Source organism: Corvus hawaiiensis, chromosome 9, assembly GCF_020740725.1.
Source record: "Corvus hawaiiensis isolate bCorHaw1 chromosome 9, bCorHaw1.pri.cur, whole genome shotgun sequence".
NCBI lineage: Eukaryota > Metazoa > Chordata > Aves > Passeriformes > Corvidae > Corvus > Corvus hawaiiensis.
The window spans coordinates 29,041,007-29,065,289 of NC_063221.1; the positions used below are offsets into that span (position 1 = coordinate 29,041,007).

Sequence of the window (24,283 nt, forward strand, 5' to 3'; positions counted from 1 at the left end):
TGGTCTTGCAGGGAAAAAGCATCTCCTCTGTTATGGTTATCAGATGTCTGTGCAGCCTGGTTCCAGTTAAGCCCTGTGCGCTGCAAATATTAACTTACAGGAACAGACCTCTGGAGCAATCCCTCTGCAAAAGGCCATGAAAACCAATCTGGCACTTTTCTCCGGGGAGGGCCCGATGTTCTTCCGAGTGCCCCAGGCAGAGCAGCCCAGAGCTGAGCAAACAAACACGGCAGGATCGAGTATCTGCAGGGCTTCTCTCCTACCTGGCCAGCCCAGCTACTCTCCATCCCCGTCACTTCCCTGCCTTTGAAGCCTTCCTGGACTCACTCCTCTTTGTATTTACAGGGTGTATTGACAGCTTGCTGAGAGTGTTTGTACTCACTAATGCAACAATCATGGGCTTTGAGCAGCTGTGGAACACCCATCCATGCAAGGACCAGCCCATCCACAAAAGCCGGTGAACTCCCATCAGAGCCTGTTCACCTTCAATCACAATAAAGCCACGTGAAATCTGGGGTTTAAATACTATCTGTGAACCCTCTGCTCAGGATTCCTGTGTCTGCACACCTTGGCTGGATCTTTGCACCAGGCATGGAGCAGATCTGCTCAAGAACGTGGGTCAGGACCCAAAGTATGGAGGAGACACCTGGAAATTGCAGTGTGTCCGTAAATCCATGTTTTTGTAAGTTTTTCAGAGAAACGCAGCACTGCCTCAAACCTAGAAGGGTGTTTCCCAGACACAATGTCACTTTGGACAGGGCACGCTCCTTCCCTTTGCCTCAGTTTCCCCATCCATCTTTGCTGTTAAGCCCATCACTGAGAAGAGCACTACATCCCCACAAAACCAAGCCCCAAATTCCCTGAAACCCACGTTCACAGTAAATCACAAGCCACAAGGTACAGGAAACCCTCCTCCCACTTGCAGAGCGAAACCCAGGTAAGGGGAAAAACAAATGCACAGTGGTTCCAGCTGTCCTTGAGCCAAGACAACAGGTCTCACACCCAGATCCTACAGAAGGCATTAGGGAATACTTGTCGACCACTAACTTGCTTAAGTATCTGTGGGTTTGTTTACACAGCTAGAAGTCAAAGACATCAGAGGGTTTTTCCTTCTAAAATGAATAAAAATAACAAATAAAAAATGAAGCACTGTTGGGTCCGACCCAAAGCTGTCCACAGTACATCTGTAGTGAGCACCATCTGCTAGACGTGATTAGCAAGGGCACCATCCATGTTGTTCAGAAGTGTCATCAAAATAATGTTCCCCATGTTCTCCACATGAACCACTCTCTAGATTTCACTTTGCGCAATCCACTTTGGCTCCTTTTCCTATATGTTAATGGGTTTCCCTAAGCCAGGATTACTACAGGGTTTTGTTATTCTTAAGAAAGAACTCCATAACCCGTGAGCAGGGACAACACGTACTGAAGTAAAATTTTCAAGTATCCAGTAGTGGCGTAGGCCACTGCTCAGGACCCCTTTCAGAGCCTCTCTAAAAGCCCTAGAAATGGGTTAATTGCAAGTTCTGGGCCCCGAGTTGCTTGGCAAGGCGGGACAGTTTCCACCACACGTGTGAACGAGCGAGGAACAGTTTCAGAACTGCTCAGATTTGGTAAATAAAATCGGACATCTCGTGTGAATCCAGCTGATCTTCATTCCACGATTTAACCGTTTTGATGCCCAGCCAGCTTGGCCCCAAAAGCCTGCCTCTGGTGCCAGCAACCCCGTTTTAATAGGCCACTTAAAAAATCCTTAGGTTTCTCAAGATGAAATGGCAGGGGGAGAAGCGCTAACGTCGCTGGGCGCGATCCGGTTTTGCGCGCGCCCGGAGCGGCGGCGCAGGGTTGAACTCGGGGAGTAGACACACCACGGTTACGTGGCTCATTGTTATTCCTCCAGTTCCTCTTGTTAATGGCTTTCACATGACAGGTCTGTAAAACACATGTTCCCACAGACAATAAAATACATCTGAAAGCTAAAACCGGCCCTAAAAAAAAAAAATAAATTAAGAAAAAAAAAAAAAAAAAAAAAGACAATAGTGTTCCTATATATTCTGTGAACCCAGGAATAATAAAGATTTGTTTCCCCTTCATTCGTTGAGCTGCATGGGGTAGTATTTCCATGTCTCAATTATATGTACACTTGCCACAGCTATAATAAGAGCATAAGTGACCTATATGGGACACATTTCATAAAGCACATAGGCATAGTTTGGAAAATCCGATGGGTTTGTTTTCTCTCCTACAAACTTGTGGTTTAGTGGGATATTGCCAATCAAGTCTTGATATTTTTCCAGCAAAACACTAACCTCAGATTCCCTTTTTTTTTTCCCTTCCTCTTTTTTTTAACATGAGAAACATAAACACACTCCCTATAACTGAATGAATATTACTTAGAAGACATAACATTCCCTTGATTTTGAGGGTTGGGTGAGAGGCTGTTCTTTCACCCAAGGAATGGAAGACCCCAGCCCATGGCAAACAATAAATTGTGCTCAAGATGGCTGTTCTTCCACGAGGTTATTTCTCCGAGGACAGGTTGTCTGAGGGACTAGGTCACCACCCACATTTTTTTTAGCAAGGGGGTTCCAGCACGGAGAAACCTGTAGTGGTGCCAAAAGGCCGCCAGAGCATGGGCTTTGCAGCAAAAACACTACAGAGGGAAGTCTGGAAGAAGACAGAAAATTAAATGCAGAGAGAGATGCCTTTGGGATCCCTCAACAAAACACCACAGAGACGTTATTCACACTAGGAGATCTGCCTGAGGCGAAAGGATCCAGAAGCGGGGCTTACAGCCCACACACCTTGGAAACAGGAGCCAAGCAGAATAGGATTGTACTGTGAAGATGGAACATCTGGCCTCATCACCTCTCCTACCCCAGTCTGCCTCTCTGACTCAGCATTTTAAGAGGGAATTCAGATTGTGCATCCCTGGCTGCAGCGATTTGGATCTACAGATTCAACAGCTGAACCCCACAAAGGTGTTAAGTCTTCCACCTCCACCACTTCCCATCCCTACACACGGTACCTAACTATTGAGGACACAAGAGGTTCATTCCAGCAAACAGTGACATGCACTGAAGTGAATGACAGATGTACAGGGCAGGCAAAAAACTTACACTGATTTTGGGGATAGTCACTTCTCTCCAGAAATGGTCCCATCTGGTCATTCTGTCTGTGGGTACAACTCGCCTACATGCAACTGCAAAATCTTTAGGAACGCTGCAGAAGGGCCTCACATCCTCTTAATACTGGTATCTCCACACTGAGAAATGACACAGCAGCACGTGGACCATGTCCTAAAGGACGGACACAACACTGGCACATCCAAAGGGACCTGTGCAACCAGAGAAGGGCTGCTATCCTCATCTCACAGGAAACTAAAGCATAGAACAAAGGGATTTGCTTTTTCCAATGTAATAAAGATAAACGGAGCTGAAATTACCTTCTCAACTGTAACATCCTTCACAAGGTGAAGGAAAGTTTCTTTTCCTTGTACAACGGGGATTTTTTGCTTTAATAACAGAACAAGGAAATCCCAACCACAAGCTTTTATGCAGCTATGCTGCAGGAGATCAAACACAGCTCCAAACCATGAGCATAATAGAATTCTCTCGAGGTCTGATCTTGCCCCATCCAAAATGGCTCAGCCCCACTCCGAGCGGCACGGAGCAGGTGTGGACACTAAGGAATTGTGTGAGGCACTGCGGGATGCTGTGGGGCTGGACATTGAAAAATGATGTTGCTTTTGTTGGGAGGAAGTCCAAGTGACTTGGTGACCTCTAACTGCTGGTGTCCTACGCTAAGGTATTTCAGAGCAGGGTTTAAATTTATTTGTCTTTCCATTTAATAAAGCCAATCGAGTTTGGAAATCTAGCACCAAGGAAAAACTATTCCTTTCTTTGGTCAGCACCTTTATTAAGAGGCAGTTAATAGGCAATAATCCTGGGAAGGCTGGTAGCTTGAAAGCTAAAACCCCACCACCAAGCCTAAACAAAACTCCCGTGTACTCTCTGACCAGCTTGAAATGTGCATAAAAATCAAAGGCAGGAGAAAAAAGGGCTCTGTGTTGGGTACAGCACTTTGAATCTCGGAGTCTTTGAAAAGTTAACACTTGTGCAGATTTAAAGGGGGAAAAAAATTTAAAAAGGGGATAAGCTTTCATTGGCCACTCATCAAAAAGCAGAGGGAGAGGAAGGCAAGAGGCATTTGTGCAGTGACCCACCCAGGCCACTCTCATCTTCTCAGCCCAGCCTTCACCTTTGCACCAAATTAAACACCATCACCACCTTTTTCTTTTTAAACGTCTGGTTTTGGTGGCGTTCGGGGTTTTTTTCCATTAAATCTTTGTTCTTTCAACCCTGCAGGTCCCTTGTGGGATGTTGCTGGCTATCTCAACAAAGCCATGGTAATTTCTAACAAGTATTCCATGATGCTTCTGCCTGCCACTGTCCAGGCCTTGGGTGTTCTTAGGGTTTCACTAGATCAGACATCTACCTAAATAAGTGAAAAAGACCATTAATTAATTTGGCAGGGCTGAGTGGGGTATCTAATTCCTCACTCAAGTCACACTCTGTAAATATTTGGGAACCTACAAGAGACAGGCTTTCTGTTTGAAGTACTTAGTGGCTGATCTTGGGTACATATAAACCTTATTTGGGTTACAGCATTTGTACATATTTAAAAATGCATATAAACTAGATTAGCCTACGGTAGGCTTTTATTGGGGTTTTAAAAGTTGGCTTCTCCAACTTTCAGAGAAGAATTGCAGCATTGCAAGGCCAACCTTGGCAACTGCTGCAAGAGCGAGCAACTCCTGAAGCCAACTTACATTGTACGTGTACATATATGTATATAAATATATAAATAAAATTTAACAACCCAAAGAATAGTATTTCCACATTTCTGCCATATCAGGCATGTGCTGTCAATCAAAAACAGAGCCCAGCTCTGCACCAGCCCTGGGTGTATCTGAAGGAACGGAGGGAGTCTGGTTAGCTAAAAAAATAATCTCAAGGGGCCAGATCCACAGCCCAGTGTCAGCCAAAATAAGGATCCTACTGCAGCCTCCATCAAGCTATTAAATTTGGATTTTTAAAGATCTTGAAAGCAACAGTGACGTGTCTCCATCCCAATGTTTTTTGACTGAATCTGGATACTTGAGGACCATATATTTACTAGGACAAGGAGACAACTGGGCTAACCATCAGCTCTGCTGTTTTATTACCTGCACAGTCTTAATTGTCCTTCACCTTGATTCCAGAAGTCCAGCAGACTGATCTGTGCATCTGCCTGTATTTTGGAAACACATCTAATATCTTTGTTTGCAAAACAGATTCCCATTCAACTCTGTTACAGTTCCATTACTCTCAGCTACACAGACACATGAGGAGAGAAAATTCTCCACACAAACAAACCCTAGACTTTACGGTAAAACAGGTACCTGCTTCAGAGCACTAAAGAACCGATAAACAAGGATCAGTATATATTGCATTTCTCTGATTTGACCGGTTTGGAAAAGTTCTAGGACATGATGGGTTGATTTCCACAAAAAAAAAAAAAGAAAAAAAATTAGTTAATTTTCTTTTTGCTGTAGGTTCATTCATGTAACTCCCATGAAGATTTGCCCTATCTACGTTAATCTGTCTTGTGTCCTTCCTGTGAAGAGAGTGACAATTTTGTCCACTTTATTAGTATTATTTTTCAGCCAAATCATAGGAACTTCAAAGCAAACCTCACCATTTTAGGCCCACCAGATGCTACGGAGTCCAAAAGACTTCCTAGTGGGCAGACACAGGTTCATTTTAACCTAAATGATGATACTCTCTGGGTTCTTACTTTTTTGGGATTCTCTTTGTTTTTAGTAGGAACTGGTTAATCAGGAACACTGGGTAAAATGCCTTCTCATGCCTGCGAGTGCAACAGCAAACAAGAAGGAAGCCAAAAATATTTATTTTCTATATAGACAACCCCATAACTTTGGTGACCCCAGGCTGCAGAGGTATTTGAGAAGTGCCTTTAAAAGGAACCAAAGGTGGTGTCGGAAATGACAGGTATCTCTGCCTGCTGCCCAAACCCATCCTTGGAAGTGTCCAAGGCCAGGCTGGATGGGCTTTTGAGCAACCTGGTCTAGTGGAAGGTGTCCCTGTCCACGCCAGCGGGGTTGGAACACCACAAGATTTAAGGTCCCTTCCAACCCAAATCATTCTAGGATTCCATGATACTCATCCTTTGTGGTTAATACTCCCCTGTGCAACCTGGAGCATATTGACTGACTCAGCCATCCTGGGAGAATATTATTATAAAAAGGTTCTTGGTCACAGATACTTTAAGACAAATGCCAAATTATCCTCTTGCACTGCAAATTCCTCTGGATTTGAAACCAAGAATAGAAACACTTCCTCATGTGGCTGGAGCACAACGTGCCAGCCTCATGCTCCAAGAGCTCCAGATGGACAGGAATACTGCCACTGTTTTTTTCTGGGAGAAAAAGTGCTTTTAGTGAGTATCTGTTACCTATTTTCAAAAGTAAGGACCACATACAAAGGGAGAAAGAGAAGGGAATTCTACAAAGAACATTAAGTTCTTCCTCATGGGAGTTTGGCGTGAGCTGATACATTGAAAAACCTTTAATATAAAGTGCATGTACACTTTCAATACCTAAGAATGCATTAATAAGAACGAAAGGTCTTATCCAAGCCACAATATGCAGGTCAATATAAAATTCTGCATTTGTGGGGTAGAAGAGATTTAAACCAGACTGGCCAACCAGCAAATTTGGAGAGGGTGAATATAAAAGACATTACCAACAGGAATCCAGAGCCAGCTCCAGCCAAACATGATGGAGACAGCAAATTTGGAAAGGGTGAATATAACAGAGTTACCAACAGGAATCCAGAGCCAGCTCCAGACAAACTTGGTGGAAACAAAGTCATCATTTCACATTGTCAACAGCAAGGGATAAAATGCAACACCCATGAAAACCCCGAAGTGTCAACACCTTTTGAGGCACCTCTGCACATCCATGTGCTTTGGAAGTCCCACAGATACGACAAACCTGACCTAGGATGACCGAGCTCGAAGAGACGGGAAAAATTAAAAAAAAAAAAAAAAAAAAGATGTGCCTCTGAACTCTGCAATGGTGAAGGCAAACAGCTCGTGTGAAAAACATGCTGTGGTGACTGTTATGTTTCCAATTACAGATGGAGCGAGCAGGGTTTGCTCTGCCCATCAGCAGGGTTTGGAACGAGCCTCTCACCACCACTCCTCTGCGCTCTGCCTTTGAGGAAGGGCTCAGGCCACTGCCCAGACCACTGCCCAGCCCCAGCAACACTCAACACCCTGTTTCTTTTGGAGGGAATCTGAGAGATTTCGGCCAAACTGATGGAAGGGTGAGCAAACCAGTTGCTCTCCTCTGTCCCCGTCGTCCCACTGGCTGGGTGAACCCAAATATTTCCCCACGTAATAACAACTCTGTTCTACTCACATAGAATCATAGAATGAGAGAAAGGATTGGGTTGGAAGGAATCTTAAAGATCACCTAGTTGCAACTCATGGGCAGGGATGTCACCCACTAGATCAGGTTGCTCAGGGCCCCATCCAACCACTTCATCACCTCTATTCAAGAGGAAAATTTTGTGAGCTGTAGGTGCTGTTTTAATACATAAAATAGCAAGCAAAAATTCCTTATCTCAGCTTCATGCCCCCAATGACCCCAGCATACAAGCCCTGGTTTCTTCTCTTTGCATGGCCATCCCAAACCATAACAAGAACAGGTGGAAATATAAAACTGTAGCCAGTCTAATGCAGCCAACAAAATAATACTACTTTTAAATCAGTAAAGACACAAAGAATATGAAGGAAAAATGAAGCCAGTTAACCTGGTCAACATTAGGTCTCTTAAATAAAAATTCATCAAACTTCATCACTGAACTTCCCAAACATCTTCCTCAGCACCATGGTCAGGCACTGCCACTGTAATAAAGCACGTTTTTGGGAGCAACTGCCCCTATGTAGGAGGCAGCAGAGCCCGTGGCCATAGCCCTGAGCCTGCCACCAGTAGCTTTTTGACCCAGTTCTGTCAATGTACCTATTGTAAATGCAAAATCCTTCTTTGGATTTGAAGCAGCAGCCACCTGCACAAATAAGGCTGGGTTATAACTCTGTAACCCAATACAAGCACTGGAAGCTTAAAAAGTTTGTATTCCAAAAAGCACTTCTGACCTCTTCCTTAAAAGTTCACTAATCACTTTTAATTCATAATTTATTTCCTCTTAATATACTTGCTTTATGTAATACCCCCCTTCTCCCTCCCCTTCCTCTCCGCCTTTCTTTTTTCTGGAAGTTCCCCAGGAGAAAATGGTATTACACAACTCCCTTGATTAACTGGAAATGAAGCTTTTCCCCCTCGGTAGTCGCGATTTGGTAGAGTTTCCAGGACATAAAGCACGGCCCAGAGCACTGAAAGGCAGAGAGACGTGGGTGGAAGTGATCCAAAGGCCCTTAAAGTGATGGGAGTTGATCTTGGTGGTCCCCACAGCGGAGCTCAGTAAGGCTTTGCCTATTTATCAACAGGTTAAAAAAGTGTACTACTACCATTCTTCTTGCTCCTCTGTATTTTGCCTGCACAGAGCGGCATCCTAATGTATACATGATGCAATACATGGTATAACTGAGATTGTGCTGGTACCTGGGTAATATTGAAAAAAAAAATAAAAATCATGCTCCTAATTAAAACAGCTTTGTATAACAGGAAAAGGAGACTTTGCAGGGGAAGGAGGAGGTATGACAACGGCTGCCATGGCCATGCTGACACCTTGTTGCCCAGAGAAGTTTGAGGTACTTTGGTGGAAAGCAGTTGGGAATGGGGTGTTTTGGAGGGAAGACATCACCTGCAGCAACAGAAGTGGCCACCTCATGCTGCTCACAAGGACTTACCCTGGTCCATCTGCCCCTGGACGAGATCTTTTGAATTATTTGTGCCCCTGAAAGCCAAACAGATTTTTTTGCGACAGCATGCTTCCATGCCACACACCATCTCGGACTTCTGGATGCTTTTATCCCTCTAAAAAACTGAAAATTCTGCAAATCCGGTGTAAGAGTAACACTGAAAACTTCACCACCCTGTTCTGCAAGCCCAGGGCCATCCGGGGTGGGCACAGCCACATTGTCACCCCAGCCCCTTTCCCATGCACAGCCCAAACCTCCCCATTATGGCTGTGCTTTGCAGCCAGGTGACATCTCATAACCCTGTTTCTTTAAGGGACAGGATGAATTGGGCCACATCCGAACGGCACAGGCAAGGGCCAAGGCTCTATTCACACTGACTCAAGGGACACAACACACACGGTGCCTTTTAAAACCAAAAATGGAGAACTCTCAATTTCCATTTCCAGCCTCCTAAAACAATGCTGTGCCCTGCTGTCAAGGAACGTGTGAATAAATTGAGGAAAAAAAGTTAAAGAAGCCCAAGGGAATAGGAGTCCCTTTTTCTTTATTGCAGTTAATTTTGACAAAGGCTCTTCTGTTTCCTCTCCTCCCCCTTTTTTTTTTTTTTGGAACGGCTTCGTGCCAAGCTGCATTATTCCTGTTCACCATGGTAGTGCCATGAAACCCGCCTGGTATGTTTGCCTGAAAATCACAGGTTTTCATGGCAATTGTTTTCATCTCAACAACTACTCCCTTTGTCACCTCAGAAAAGAAGGGCTCAGGCTCAAATCCCATCCCAGCAACAAAGCATCCATGTAAAAGCACCACGACCTTCCAAACCCAGCACCATGAAGACCTGCCCTCCCAACAGGGCAGAAACCCTCCAGAACCTTTTACCACCTTGCTCAGAACACCAGAGTGACTGCAAACCCATGAGAGATGCTGTACACAGCCTCAGTTTGAAACACTGAGGGTTGGGAAAAAAAGCATCCCAATGGTGGGATTGTTTTGAAGTATTTTTTAAGTGGAAATAGTTTCTTTTCTTGCAGCCCATCGTGGCAACCGGAGCCCTCTGGCTCCTGTCAGCGAGGCAGGAGCTCAGCAGCTCCTCAGGGGTGTCCTCTATTTCCAGCCTATTTACTGCTCTGTTGAGAAAGGAGCCTATAGATGCTCCAGTTCTCAGATTTGAGACTTTGGAGGGACTGGGTTATTCAACAAACCAACCCTTTCTAAACACTGTCAAAGGAGTGATTTGATGCCTTTCAGTGCTTACCATACAAAACGCTGAAAGACCAGCGGACTTCAAAAGCCGCAGAAGCGGAGCTGGAGTTTGGCAGGAGTTCATTAGCTGCTTGTGTCCTTCTGTGTGTGGCTTGTAATTACATGCAGACCTGGTGCCAAATCCTCATCTACTGAGGGGTACCAATTAACGTGCTGCTGGATGATTCACAGGTAGCTAATGTCGAGATTTATACACCCGGCGTGCCAAGTATCCCATGCTTTATTATTATTATTATTATTATTATTATATATTTTTTTTAGCTGGTCTTTTTTTCCTCTTTTCAAAATATCATACAAAAACAAGGTTTTGGCAGTAAAATTGCGATTGTCCAGCCTGTTCCCAGGGCCACACACTGGTGTGCCTGATCCTGCTGACACTGTGTACCACATGTGCAGGGAAATGCACATCTCTTGCAGCACGGGCCAAGGGCTTGCAAGTTAAATCCCCTACAGTGTTTTCCCTTTGTAAAAAGCAGAGGTTTTCTGCTCCAAGGAGAAAAATTCTAAAATTGAGGTACCATTTGCGCTCCATACTCCCCTTTCCTGTTTCTTGCACCTTCTTACTCCTACAGGTAGCAAAACAATAACAGCAGAAGCTTTAACAGCAGCTGGGGGAGCTGAAGAAGCAGGTAACTAAAAGTGATAATTTATTTTTTGGAGGGGAAATGTACACGAGACTGCATCTCCTGCAGGAAAACGTAACAGTTGTTAGTTTCTCTGACAAAAGATTAAAAAAAAACCCCACAACAAAAAAGAGCCTTTCTCTTCTTGCTTGAAATCTGCATCCCTTTGCCTCTCTTACTGGAGAGATCTGCATCCCTTTGCAGCCAGCTGGCTCCCAGTGCAGCCCTTGGCAATTAAAACCTTGGGAAGTCAAACACAACAGCATGGAAGTGAGCCTTTTGTTTTCCTGTTTTGTCATTCCTGTCCTGTGTTTGATCCCAAGAAGATTTCTCAGGCTAGAGGGAAACCATGGGCCCAGCGGAGCATCTTGGCACCAACTGCACACAGGTCTCCAAGCTCACTGGTTTGCCACTGCTGATGGTTTCCCCGTGGGGAGCATGGAGAGCCAGGCCTCATTTCCTTCTGCTTGACTTTCTCTTTCCCAAAAAACACTGCTCCTCAGCCCTGGGGGGGTGACAATTCCAGGAGGGCTGCAAGTACAGCCCAACGTTCGCACCGCTTTATCCTTCTCTAATAAACCTTTCACTGCATTTGACATGATACAGGTCTTGTCCAGCCATGAAAGCCTTCCTGCTTATCAGGAGAATTTTTAATCAACCAGCAGGGAAAACATGGCCTGACATTTTATTGCTTCCTTGTGCTTTGCTTTTAGATGTTTCGATTTCTTCCAGCTTGTACTCTTGCTAATCTCTTTAGCCAGGGATCAGTGGAAAGCCTCAAGTTTTCCATGCCCAGCAGCTTCCTGCAGATCATTTGCAGCCAGGGCAGGCAGAGGAGCATGGGGGCAGCGGGGGCTTTATGATGGGATGGGAGAAGAAGGCACCAAGCTCTCGATTCACTGCAGGTTCTGGAACAGGGTTTTGTCCTGGCCACAATTACAAAACAACAAACAACGTCTGTGGGGAAGGGTCATAAGAAGTTCAGCTTTCCTCTATTAAAACCATCTGGTGCCTATAAAAAACCCCAACTGGTTGGTTGGGATGGTTGGCAGCACCTCCTCCCTGCTCAGCTCTTCCTGGCACCTCACGGGAACGCGGTGGCACCAGAGGTGTCACAGCGAGGCACAGGGCTGCCATGGGAACAGGGAGCCTGGCAGACACACACCCCACTCACTGTGCATCCCTCCTGCTGGGAAGAAGGTGCCCCAGCATCCACCTCATTTCACTTCTTATCTGAGCCAGAACTTCTTTACGAGGTGCCTGTCCCCTCAGGAACACCAACTCCTGCCAGAGTGCCCTCGGTGAGCCCCTGAGAGGGCTGAGCTTTCTGAGCAAAATAAAACATCCCTGTGAGGCCGGCGTGGGACCCTGAAAAGGGTTTCTCCAGGTCAACGAGTCCCCCTCCAGCATCAACAGGGAGAGGCACCGCCAAACCTGCAGGGGATGGGAGACTTTATTAAAAAAAAAAAAAAAAAAAGCCTAAACCTCTTCTTTGTTTCCAACAGAAATAAAAAAAGGTGGGGGGGGGTGAAAAAAAAAAAGTAAAAGAAAGGAGAGGAGAGGAGAGCTTGCAGCCAGTTCCCCAGCCTGTAACACAAAACCGGGCTGTGCTGGGAAACCTTACACCACGCGGCATCCAGCTCATGTACTCCTGCTCCGCTCGCCGCCTCCCGGATGCTTCCCCAAGCCCAAACTGCCCTTGAGAGAAGCCAAGCCTCAGCCTCTGCTGAAAAGCCTCTTTGTTTGGATTCCCTTTCCAAATCAGCGTATCCTGAGATTGAACTCCCTTCCACCCCTCTGCATGGCTTTTTAATGTTGGGATGCCTTTGGCAGCAGCCAGATCTGCCAGCAGGTTTGCGGTCCCGTAATAGCGCTCAGCCCGCGGAGCTGGGGCACGCTCAGCGCGAGGAACTTTCTCCACGATAAAGGAGAGAAAGGCAGGGAACAAGAAAGTATTGCAGAATTACTTCAAAAGATCCTTTAATCATGAATTGTGAACGGAGAAGCTGAGTTCTCCTTAATTAAACAATGGCTTTAATCAGCCTTCAATAGCTGGCATTACACAGAGGGTGGGGAGGCCCTGGCACAGGGTACCCACAGAAGCTGTGGATACCCCATCCCTGGAAGTGTTCAAGGCCAGGTTGGATGGGGCTTGGAACAACCTGGGATGCTGATGGAAAGTGTCCCTGCCCATGGCAGGGGGTGGGACAAGACAAGCTTTAAGGTCTCTTCCCACCCAAACCATTCCATTGTGTGACATTAAGGCACATCAGTGAGACCATTTTGTCTTTCTTAACCTGGAATAATTGAAAGGAAACCAGACAAGGCATCAAAGGAACCCAGGCACAAGGTCTGGACCATGCACACATCACCAAGAGGGTCTGACTCCAAGCACTGCCGTGAGCTTTCCACGCAGCCCCAAGGCCATCATTCACTGAGGCCCTCAAGGTGGACCTCAAGTCCACCACTCACTGCACACAGAAATAAAATGCATTTTCTTGCACTGCCCACTCTGTCTGCAAGCTCAGGGCACAAGTGTGGTACTTCCATACAGCTCCTGACAGGCAATGGGGTCTCCTGTCTCTCTTGGAACTTGCAAACGCCCCAAAATCCTGCGTTCCCACAAAAGGCAGAGACACGGCACTCCCAGGGAAGGACCTCTGCTCTAGCAATGATGCAGCTGAGCACCAAGGCAATAAACTCACCCCTCAGAGAAAACACAGCAGATCTGGCAGCAAGGGAGTGTTAATGAGAATATCAGCCCGACACCTCACCCGACACTAAAGGGAAAAGCCTCCAAAAGCAGCCTCAGGCCCAGGACTTGAAGCAATTTCACAGGGGAAGAAGCTGTTTTTCACTTGCAGGTAGCTTTTTAATCGAACTCAGTGTTACATCTTTCCCTGTGAAAGAAAAACCCTGAGCTTTAAGCAGGTGGATTTTCAGACTGTGGATACATTTGTGGCAGAAAACTTCAGTGAGAGCAAAAGCAAAGTACTTGTTGTTATATCCACAATCCTGGTGTATCCCAAACACTATCCCACTTGTCTGGCAATTTCAAACATGCTGCATGCCTAGATTCTGCAGTGCATCTGAGAGTTTTCACACTGGAAAACTTCTTTGTGCCCATGGTGATTTATCAAAACAGGCTTTCTCCAAAATGCTGTCTGGCTTTTTCAAGGGTTTTGCATTTGACAAAGATTCACACCAGCTCAGTCAGAAAAATAAATGCCACAAAACTTCTCCTTTAAGGAAAAAAAAAAAAAAAAAAAAAAAAAATCCAAACCACCCAACCCTCACAGCCCAATGCTTTAGAAATGCTTCCACATGCTAATCAGCCTCCTATTCAGTTCCAGACTGAATAGGACTCCAACAATGACAAAGAAATACGCTGAACCTATCCCACATTTCATCCCCTTCACTCAAAATGTTGCTGTTACCTTGGTTTTCAGCCACTTTGTGGGAGCTGCAGCAGAATGACAGCTGCATGCTAAAGCTGCAGGGATGGTCAAGAAACCAGGAGTGCTGGATGAAAAAATATCTGGACCAGATTACGCGGGAAAAAAAATGGAATTATTTGAGGAGATAGTAACTGATGCTGCAAATTTTTATGAGCTAATAAGGAAAATAAAAACTACAAAAAAACCCCTGAGTTCTCTACTGAAAGCACAGCCCCTTGTGGTCAGGCAGCAAAGGGAATTTTTTCTCAGCCTGGCAAGTATGAGTAGGATAAAAGCCCCTCCAAGCCCTTCCCTTTGAGAATTATCCATTTTCGTTATGTATTATCAACTGGCAGATGCCTTTAGTGCAGCTTTTCCTCTATATCCTTAACCTGAAAAACTCCAGCTCTTATTCTGGGAAAGGACACGCCAGCTCCTGCTGCAGTGGGTGAATCCAAGGTTGTTTCCTTTTTCTGCAGAACATGGAAGCACCAGGACAGAGCCACCCAGGGAAGTTTTCCTAGGAATTAGGGTGGGAAGCTCCAGGACAGGTGCCCATATGCCCTAGGGACACATTTCAGCCCAAGCCCTGGCAGTCACAGACTCCTCCACAGTCGCTGAGGCTCTGATTCCAAGATACTTTGGGAGGCTGGTGATGGCCTGGCAGGACTGGCAGAAGCAGTGAAGTTTGCAGCTCCAATGGGGAGTTCAGGAAGGAATTAGAGGTACCTCAGCAGCTCTGAAAGCCCCAGTGGGCACCTGGGTGCCTCTGTACTGGAAACACTGCCTTCAAAGTGTGCCCTCGCCAGGCTCCAGCTCCTGCCCACGCACGGAGGTGATGCTGCTCCCTCATGCTCCCTGTCTCCCTAGATTAGAAACTCCCAGAGGCACAAACCTCCCGTGACGTGCCTGGGCAGGACACAGGGCAGCACAGCCTGGCACAGGGATCCTCGACCCAGCACGTGAATTCAGGAAGAAGCAGCTCCCCAAAAAGCAAGGGCCATCTGATCAGTGATCAAAGAGCGGCTCCAGAAACCTGCTAACACCAAACTGATTCACAGCTATCGACTTCAAAGGAGTTTTGCTGCCTGCCATCAGCTCACCAGCCATCCAAAATTACTCCCTGAGCATCACTCAGAACACAAATGCACCCGGTGGTTACTGACCAGACCTGCTTATCAGCATTTTACCACACTGTTTGCGACTTTCCCTTTGGAAACCAGCACTTTAAAGGGTGGTGGGCCTTGCAGAAAAGCCTTGGAAGCCCTCAAAATGCTTGGGATGTGGGACTGGTTGCCACGGTTGCTGTGCTGCTACAAAGACCAGAGCACAGACTTCGCTGTCAGCTGGGTGGGAACAATAACCAGGGCTGGGCTGGCTGCTCCTCCAAGCTTAAAGGAAAGCCCATCACACCACTCCCCAAAAAAGTCATAAATAACCTGCTGAGTGTCAAGGAGACAGGAAGCCCAGACCATTTGGCACACTGGCTTTCAAATTCAGTGGCTGGGCGCTTGGAGGATGTGATGAGGTCTCAGCTTTGCACGAGCACACGCTGAATTAACAGCAATGTAATTAGTATCTGCGTGCAGTGCCTGCATGCTCGGACACAGGGGCACTGCTGGCTGGTCAGAAATGGCTGTCATTTTCTGTGATTTACAGCAAAAGCAGGTGAAAGTCAGTTGCAGGATGTCCCGCAGCTCATTGCTCCCCTTGTGCAGCACCAGACTGACACTGCTGGGAGATGGGAGCTCTCTGAAGGAGCCTCACTTCTTTCAGGAAGGATGGCTGCCCAAAACCACTAACCAGTAACTTTCACTTCTTCTCTTTAAAGCCATGGAGGGAAGAAACACGCTGTTCTCAGCTCCAGCAGCCAGCAAAGGTGATGAGGCTGCAAGAGGTGCAGTCTGACATCTGCAAGCTCCCGAAGCAGTGAAGGACACCTCTGCGCCACAGCCGCCTCTGGGCGAGGTCTGGGCGAACCCAGCAGTGCCAGCTGCTCCAGCCTCAATTTGCTGTGTTTTCTGGGCATGATAGGCTATGCCCACTGGGGTGTTTTATCAGACAACCTGGAGGCACCTCCCAAGCTTCTTGGTGCTATGATCATCACACTTTCATGTCTTTCTGGACAAGAGATGCAAAACTATGGGAAAGTAGCAGAGGATTATGAACGCTCCCCATTGACTCAGAGTCACCGTCAGACCAACTGCAGCTCCCTTTGGGCTCGGGCTGGCAGCTGCAGCCTGGCCCTGTTGGAGGGCACCATGTGCTCAAAGAAGACAAGGTTGTGTATGGATGCAATCTACAGGCAAGGGACACCCAGGGCTAGAACAGGAACACAAAGAGCACAGGAATTTTCAGAGCATCACAAGCTCTGGAGTTAAATTATATGTTCTGCTTATAAGTTGACTTGATGCAGAGTCTGTTTTCAACCCTCTATCTCCAAAACATCCAGCACATGTGAAAAACGAGCCCACTTACGTGACCGACTCCACAGGATGGAGTTCCATAGGAATTTCTAATACTTCCAAACCTGCCAGGACAAAGCTAATTTTCAAACTCATTCATGCATTCTCTTGGTAACAAACTTATGCTTAAGGCTTGCTTTCAAACTGTTTGCATCAAAACCCAAACGGAGACACTTCAAATTCCCTGGTTTTCGTGGCATTCTGCCTCCTCAGGTCTAACTGGAGGAGCAGCTTCTGCTGATCACGATCCCACTGTTGCAACTAAGCCTTGTACAGCTAAGAGGCAAGAAGGGATTCTCCAGCATAACTTCCCAACAGCTGCTCCAACACATCCCTGGGCTCAGACACCTGATCCACATGAAGGAACTTTCCACCTGCTCTAAAATTGTGGAGCAGGTAGTGCCCCTCCAAGGTGGATGCCATGGGAGAGAGTGAAACGGAGATGGAGTGGCTTTGAAAGGGATACAAATGCCCTTCTGAGAAAGGGGCTGTGCTGATCCTTGAAGAGATGTGATACACAGGGCACCCTCTTCCAAGCTTTTGGCAAAACCCACCCAGCTGAGGTATCTGGAAAGGCAGAGGGAAAGCTGGCCATGGGCCAAGCCTCCAGACACATTGGCAAGGCGGGAAGCACAGAAGTGCATTCAGAAAATTGACTTCAGGCTTTTATAATTACAGGATAAGTGCTGGATTACTTTAATTCACCTCTTTCATTGAGGTTTTATCATTCTCATTTCTGAGCCTTTTTTTTTTTTCTTTGTTTGAAATATGAAACCTGACCTATCAGAAGAGCCGAACAAGGCCCTAGGACAGAACAAAAAGGAAGAAATGTAAAAAAAAAAAAAAAAAAAAATATATATATGACAGCCCTCATCAAAACCCCAGCTGGCAGGGTGGAAAGCCACATCCTGGGAGGGGGTTTCCCTGCTTCCTTCCCCTGCTGGGACACAGCCCCTTGGGATGCCAGGGAAGCTGCCGTTCCCAGCGCTGGCTGCGTGGACGCTGGGATAGGAGGGTTTGAAGGCTGCTGCCTTTCCCCACGCTGCCTTCAACAGGCAGGCCCTTGTTCCAGGCCAGGCAGGCCGGGAGACCACAACGGTCCCTTCTGGATTACTATGGATGAAGTGGGAGCATTGTATGAAGGGAACGGGGAGGATGGAGCCTGCTCCGCCAGAGCGAGCCACGCAGCAGAGCTGGGCCTTTGCCTCCCCTCTTTGAAGGCATTTCAGGCAGGGATGGAGCCATACAAACACCCTGCCTATCTCACATGCTGAAGAGGGGCCCTGGTTTGCCAGAGGTTCCCCAGCTGTGGTATGCAAACCATTTTTGGGTGGTACACGGAGCACACGCATCTGGAGAGACAGCACCAGCCTGTATCCAGACAAAGAGAGTCAGACCAAAGCAGCCTAGGAAAGGCATGCATATTAAATTGAGATTTAAAGGGTATAAAAATAATCCGTTTGATCTGGGAGTGATGTTTATATTATTTTCTGTGCTCACTACAAACAGACAATTAAAAAATGTCATCTGCTGTAATTGTGATCCCATCTCCTGCCTGTCTCAGCAGCAGGTACACAGGATTCAAAGCACTCCTGGCCATGAAGCAGTTGCACATAATTCTGCTTTTCCTGGAGACACATCTTCAGGCTGGCCAGGTTCCACCAACTCGGGAAAGCCAACAGATTTATACCCCTGAGGACTCGGTCTGCCATAGGTACAGCATTTCCTTGTTCTGCAATTAACACCTCAAGTATAATTGTCACTAATAATCTCTTTTTGATAGGTTGGCTGTCTTTTTTTTGTTTGTTTGTTTGTTTTCACAAAGCAAATGCAAAAAAAGTGGATTTCAAACACCCCCAAAATATTTCTCTCGCGTTTACTTCCAGTCATCTTTGGCTCTTTCGGTCTGTCAAGGGAGGCACAACAGATGGGTATCATGCTTTAGGCGCTGACTGTTGATTCAATAAGAAGCTTTTCCAGACTCAAAAAAAGCTCCTTTACACCCAAGTTATGGCCGAGTCCAACTGCACAACAATCCCATGCCAAGGTGCCACTTCTGCCAACCTGCCTCTGCCCGAGCGCTTCCAGAGCAGCCATCCCTGGCCAGGAGCTTGCTGCCACCGAAGAGATCCTACAGGTATGAGGTGATACATAAACATTAACAACCAAACCCCACCTAGGGATGCTCAAAACACAATGACGACTGTCCACCCACACAGCTTCTCTTGTGTGGTGTGGGCTCGGTCCTCCCCGACATGGAGGAGACACAGCGTGGAGAAGGCAACACCGGGGGTTGGGACTGTCCAGCTGGTTTGGTACAGTCAGGTCTTGTTGTCCCTTGCTGAAAACAAGAAATGGTTGGCTCAGCATCTTCTTCAGGTGCACAGAAAGATGTCACCCACGCGACAAGCGAGTGCTGCGCAGTGGGGTAGTCCTAAAAATAAAAAACAACAGCCCCAACCCAAACAAAGCAAAGCTGCTTAGCTCATCACATCCAGCTTTACACGACCCACATAACTCTAACCTCACCCCTCATCTCCAATTCCTCCCACTCCTTACACCTAAATGACAATCCCAGGCCTGTTTGCACCAATTTTCGTGATGAAGCGACAAGGCCCCTGGCAGAGCTCAAATCCTTTTTGCTTCTGAGAGCTGGAGGACGACACAATTTTCTACACAGAAGAGGAAAGTCAAGAGTAATCTAAACTGTTAGCCCGAATTACAAGATTATATCCCCACTTACATAAACATGTCAAGGTCCAGCTAGCACAAATATTTACTTTAAAAGTTCATTTTAGCATCAAGCTCGCTACAGGAGATGCCAAATTTGTGAGAAAGCTGCAGAGATATTAAGGTTGTAAGAGGTCTATCCATCTGTTGCTTCAAAAAACCTCCCCAAGGCAGTAAAACTTCTGTTGTACAGATTAACTGGGATTGACAGAAGAGAGAAAATTAAATTAGAGGCAGAAAAGAAGAAGGGCAGTAAATTATGTGCAGTTTACATCCCACCAGCCTGAAACATATGCTCCCATAAACCCAATTTCCACGAGCCTCAGAAGCAGGTATGCCAGATGAAATCCTTCTATTTTATGGCACAAGCAGGACTTTTTGGAAGCTGTTTTACCTGCACAAGCTGCACAAATACAAGCTACTGAAGACCCTCATCTGCCCTATCACCCTTGCTGACACAGCCTTCCCCTCTTCCGAGATTAAACGCTTGACTTAGCACCCGTCAGCAGAGCACAGGTGGCTGCTCAGGGCTTGCTGAACACCAGGAGTCCCCGCCAAGGGAAGAAAGCAGGTCTGAGAGGAGTAAATTTAACCCTAGATGCTACATCTGGGGGGCCAGGCTCCAAAATATCCCACCTCAAGGGTCAGGGCAGGAGGCTTTTCCCCAGCTGGCCACGTCTCCTGCATCAGGAGGAGGTTTGGTGGCTGTTGCAGCAGCTCCCTGCAGTGCTGCATCAGGACAGCAAAACCCCATGGCACCAGGAAAGTTGTCCCCTGAGATCTGCCCCAGCCAGGGTCACCCCAGTTCCCCCCAATAACAACTCCATGCTCCAGGCAGGAGGTGCAGGAAACCCGTGGCAGAGGGATGGGCTGTGGATGGTCAGATGAAGGTGGAGTGAGGTCCACCCATCACGCCTCTTGTTTTGCTGCTCAGAGAGTTCCCCACCACTCTACAATGTGAAGACACCAACCAGCTCAGCAGGGGCAACTTCAGACCCGCCCAGACCCCCTCAACCACATTTTCAGATGTTTTGCAGTGATCAGGAGACAGGGACAGGGCAGCGGGGACTCTTCCACACCGCCGAGCTCGCCTGTGGCCCTAACAATTTCAGGAAGCATCTTCCACTGCTCTAAACAGAGCCCTCCCAAGAGGAGGAAGCAGATGGAGAAAGTTATTTTCCCCCCTCACATGACCTGCTTTAATAAATGCACACTCAGTTCTTTTCTGCCTTTTTTACTGAGTTAAGCACGGGCATGGAGTTTCTGGGAAGTTCACAGCGTCGGCGATCAAACCTCTCGTTCATGCAAGAAACCAGGGATTTAGGGGTGCCAAGTGCACTCATTAGAGGAGTGGGCTGGTCATTCAGTAACATCCAGCTCCCTGCCAACTCCACTCAAGTTGGAAATGCAGGAGAAACGGAGGGTCTGGTCCAGTGGATCTTCATCCAACCCACTCCACCAGCCACGCTCTTCTGCCCATGGCTCCATGACTCTGCTCCCCAAGAAAAGAAGATACAAATCTTCCTCTCATGCATTTGCTATCAAGATAACCATTGTGCTACTTAAGGATGAAAGACAGAAGTAGATCTTTCTAACGACTCTCACCAAATTAAAGCTGAAGGAAGCTCCTGATAGCTCAGCTTTACTAATTCAGGCTTTCTTAGATGTTTATGATAATTGTCTTCTGGGTAATTTGTTTAAATTTGTGTGTAAACAAAGGGTTTGTACACACCTACAGCCTCCCAGAGTGTGTGTCACTTCTGAAAAACATTTCAGCCATAGTTCACTCTTTTCATTTTCCCTTCATAGAAAACCAATTCAAGGCGGAATTATGGCAGCACCTGCAGCAGGAGCCAGAGCAGCGTCACAGGCCTCTGCAAATCAAATGGCCAGTTTTAATAGTTCCTAAAGTGGTCCTCAAATGAGAAAAAGCCTTCTGTTTCCCTGCTTCTCTGAATGTCTTCGGGCAGCTGCTCAAGAGGCGTAACTCAGTTTGACGGCACTGGAGGCCACTGGCCATGCGCCCACATGCCCCAGCAGATTTCTGCTGGTCCCTCCACCTCAAAAGAAGTCCTTTCACCCAATTCTGCTCCTCATTATCTTATGTAGGACTCTTTTTTTTTTTTCTTCCTCACTGCATGTGTAAATATCCATCAACTTGTACCTGTCCACCTTTCTCTTACAGGAAGGGTTCAGCTAAGGCACCTTTTTCCCACTTTCCAAGTGGTTTTTTGGGGATTTTTTTACTAGAAAATGGGAATCAAGTGCTTGGAAACTATAAGCTCATAGTCTTCCCTAGCAAAAGGCACAGGGAAGAGCAAGCCAAGTCTCCCATGAGTGGGGCAGCTTTCACAGCAACTCATGCCCAGTCATCCACCAGCAGGTCCGATACTCCTGATCTGGGTGTATTTGCAAAGCCCATCCCCAAACACACATCATGGGCTCTCCATCCCATAATCACCTCCTGCACCATGTCCCACCCATGCTCTTCACCTGCCAGTGATCAGCCAGATCTAAACTTTCCTTCAGTTGTTGCATTCATGCTTTTACTTTTAAATGCTGCTCACCCTAAAAAAAAAAAAAAAAAAAAGCAACAAAACAACAACATAGAACCCCAACAAAAACCCCTAAACAAGCCAACTCTGGTGTTTACTTTCCGATTTCCACCTGTAGCAACCTGAAACAAAGCAACAATCACAGTTTTGCTGTATCACATTATTCCCTGCTAACAATACTTTCCAGTGATGCTTGGTAAGTCCTGTTTACCCAAACTAGCACAAGTAGAATAACACATGTCAACCAAACTGCTTTTTCATTTAGGACCCTTAGCCCAGAGAATGGGAAGCAAAACCCTTTTCCCATTCAAATAGCACCTACTCATGCCAGGAATGCCTCAAGTTAAGAAAACTTGCGTAAATAAAAGTTTAAAAGTTCTGATTCCTAGCAGCTGTTTTACTAGGAATTCTACTTTCTGCTTAAGTAAGTAAGTCCAGCTAGTTATGTTTCTACTTATATTAGTTTCATATATGGGATATCAAGTATTTTTATTTTTTCCAGATCCGAAAAGATGAAGCTTTCTGCACTGGCCCCTATTCTTGTGGGAATATAAAGAGAAAACCATGCCTCTCCTCTTAATGTATTAGTGCCCCGTAATACACACCAGATGATCAATAAACTGCATAAAAATTAAATCAAACTGACAGTCTTTAAAAAATGGGCTCTAAGCAGAAACAATTGTTTTAAAGACTGTGGTGTCTGGAGTATTAAACTCACGTGCTGTTGTGTTATTAATCTCTTTGTTGGAAGCCAGTTGATTTCCCCTGCCTGTGTCTGTCAATTAAATATTCAGCATCGCGGCCACAATGGAAGGGTTGATGTTTTGGAATGCAAAAAGTTTTTTTGAGACGCGCTGTTGACAGTTTCCTTCCATGCCACAGCATCTCCAAAAGCCATCGCATCTCCAAAAGCCAAGCAGGCAAGGCAAACCCAGACCTCAGCCAGGGGCTGCGAGAGCGCTCCGAGCTTTTAAAGGAGTGAGTTTAGCGAGACCGGAGAAAGAGAGGAGCGCTGGTAAAGCCGCCAGCAGAGCGACACACAGTCCCCAGAGCGGCGAGAGTTGCTATTTTCCATTATTAACCAAAACACGAGCCGGGCTGACCGTAGAGCGCTGCCTCCACCTGGAGCTGGCCCCGGCGCCGCCGAGGTGCCGCCGAGCCAGCGCCGGGTGCGGGGCCCGTGCCGGGGGCACCCCCGGGGCGCATCCCCGAGCCCACAGTGCCCCCTGCGCACCGCGGCAGCGCCCGGGCAGCTCCCCCACCCTCCGGCAGCGGGGCCGCGGGGGCAGCGAGGCACAAATAAAGGAGTATCACCGACAATGAGCGGATCGGGGTGCGGGGGTGCCGTGCCCGGCTCTCCCCGCGGGGACCCCCGGCTGCCCCTGCGCTCCCCAGCCCGGCCCGGCCCGGCCGCTCCCCGGCTCCCCCGCTCGCTGCCCGGCCCGGCTCTCCCGGCGGCCCCGCTCCGCTTTTGTTTGGGAAGCGGCGCGGCCGGGGCACGGCCGAGCTCTGTCCGCCCGCCGCCAAACTTTCCCAAAAGTTTTTCCCGGGGAGTGGTGGGGGTGCGGGAGCGGGGAGAAGGGGCGCGGAGCCCGCGGTGGCTCACCCATGACGAGGCAGAGGCAGTCGAGGCAGATGAGCAGGGCTTTCTTGCTGCTGCTCTTGGCCGGGTTGTTGTTGAGCGCCGGGCTGCCCCCATTCTTGCTCTCCGGCGGGATCGCCTTGTCGTACTTGTAGCTCTGCATTATCGGGGGCGAGCGCCCGGGACGAGCCGTGCCGAGCCGAGCCGGGCCGTGCCGGGCCGCAGGGAGCCGCTCGGAGCCGAGCCGAGCCGTGCCGCGCCGAGCCGCGCCGCGCCGCCGGGCTCGCACGCCGTGCGCCGGGGAGGTGCTGCCCGCGCCGCCGGAGCCGCTCCCGGCCTCTCCGGTGGGGCACGGGAGGCGAGAGAGGCAGGCGGGTCTTCCCAAGGAGAGGAGGAAAAAGAGAGGGGGAAAAAAAAAAAAAAATCAAAGTAGCAGAACAAAAACCAAAACAAGCCCCAAAAAATAAAACCAGCGAAGGGGCAGCGAGGGAGAAGTTTGCGGGTTGTCCCAGAGGCGGTGGAAAAGTCCTGGAGGAAAAGCCGGGGGGAAGGATAAAAAAAAAAAAAAAAAAGTGTGTGTATATATATATTTTTATGTCTGTATATGTGTGTATATGTATGTATCAAGGTCTCAGTCCGGGAGAAGGTGCAGGGGCGATGCTGCCCCGGGGGCAGGTGGGCTC

General features: G+C 47.6%; 1 protein-coding gene across 1 annotated transcript in view; it reads right to left on the minus strand.

Moving 5' to 3' along the window:
• The window catches only part of PLPP3 (phospholipid phosphatase 3), a 41,933-nt gene extending 18,084 nt beyond the window's left edge, over positions 1–23,849 (minus strand). Inside the window, exon 1 of the mRNA XM_048312990.1 lies at positions 23,625–23,849. Within this exon, the coding sequence (XP_048168947.1) occupies positions 23,625–23,763 (139 nt within the window). The 5' untranslated portion in view covers positions 23,764–23,849. The remainder of the gene's footprint in view (positions 1–23,624) is intronic.
• Positions 23,850–24,283: the final 434 nt, after the last annotated feature.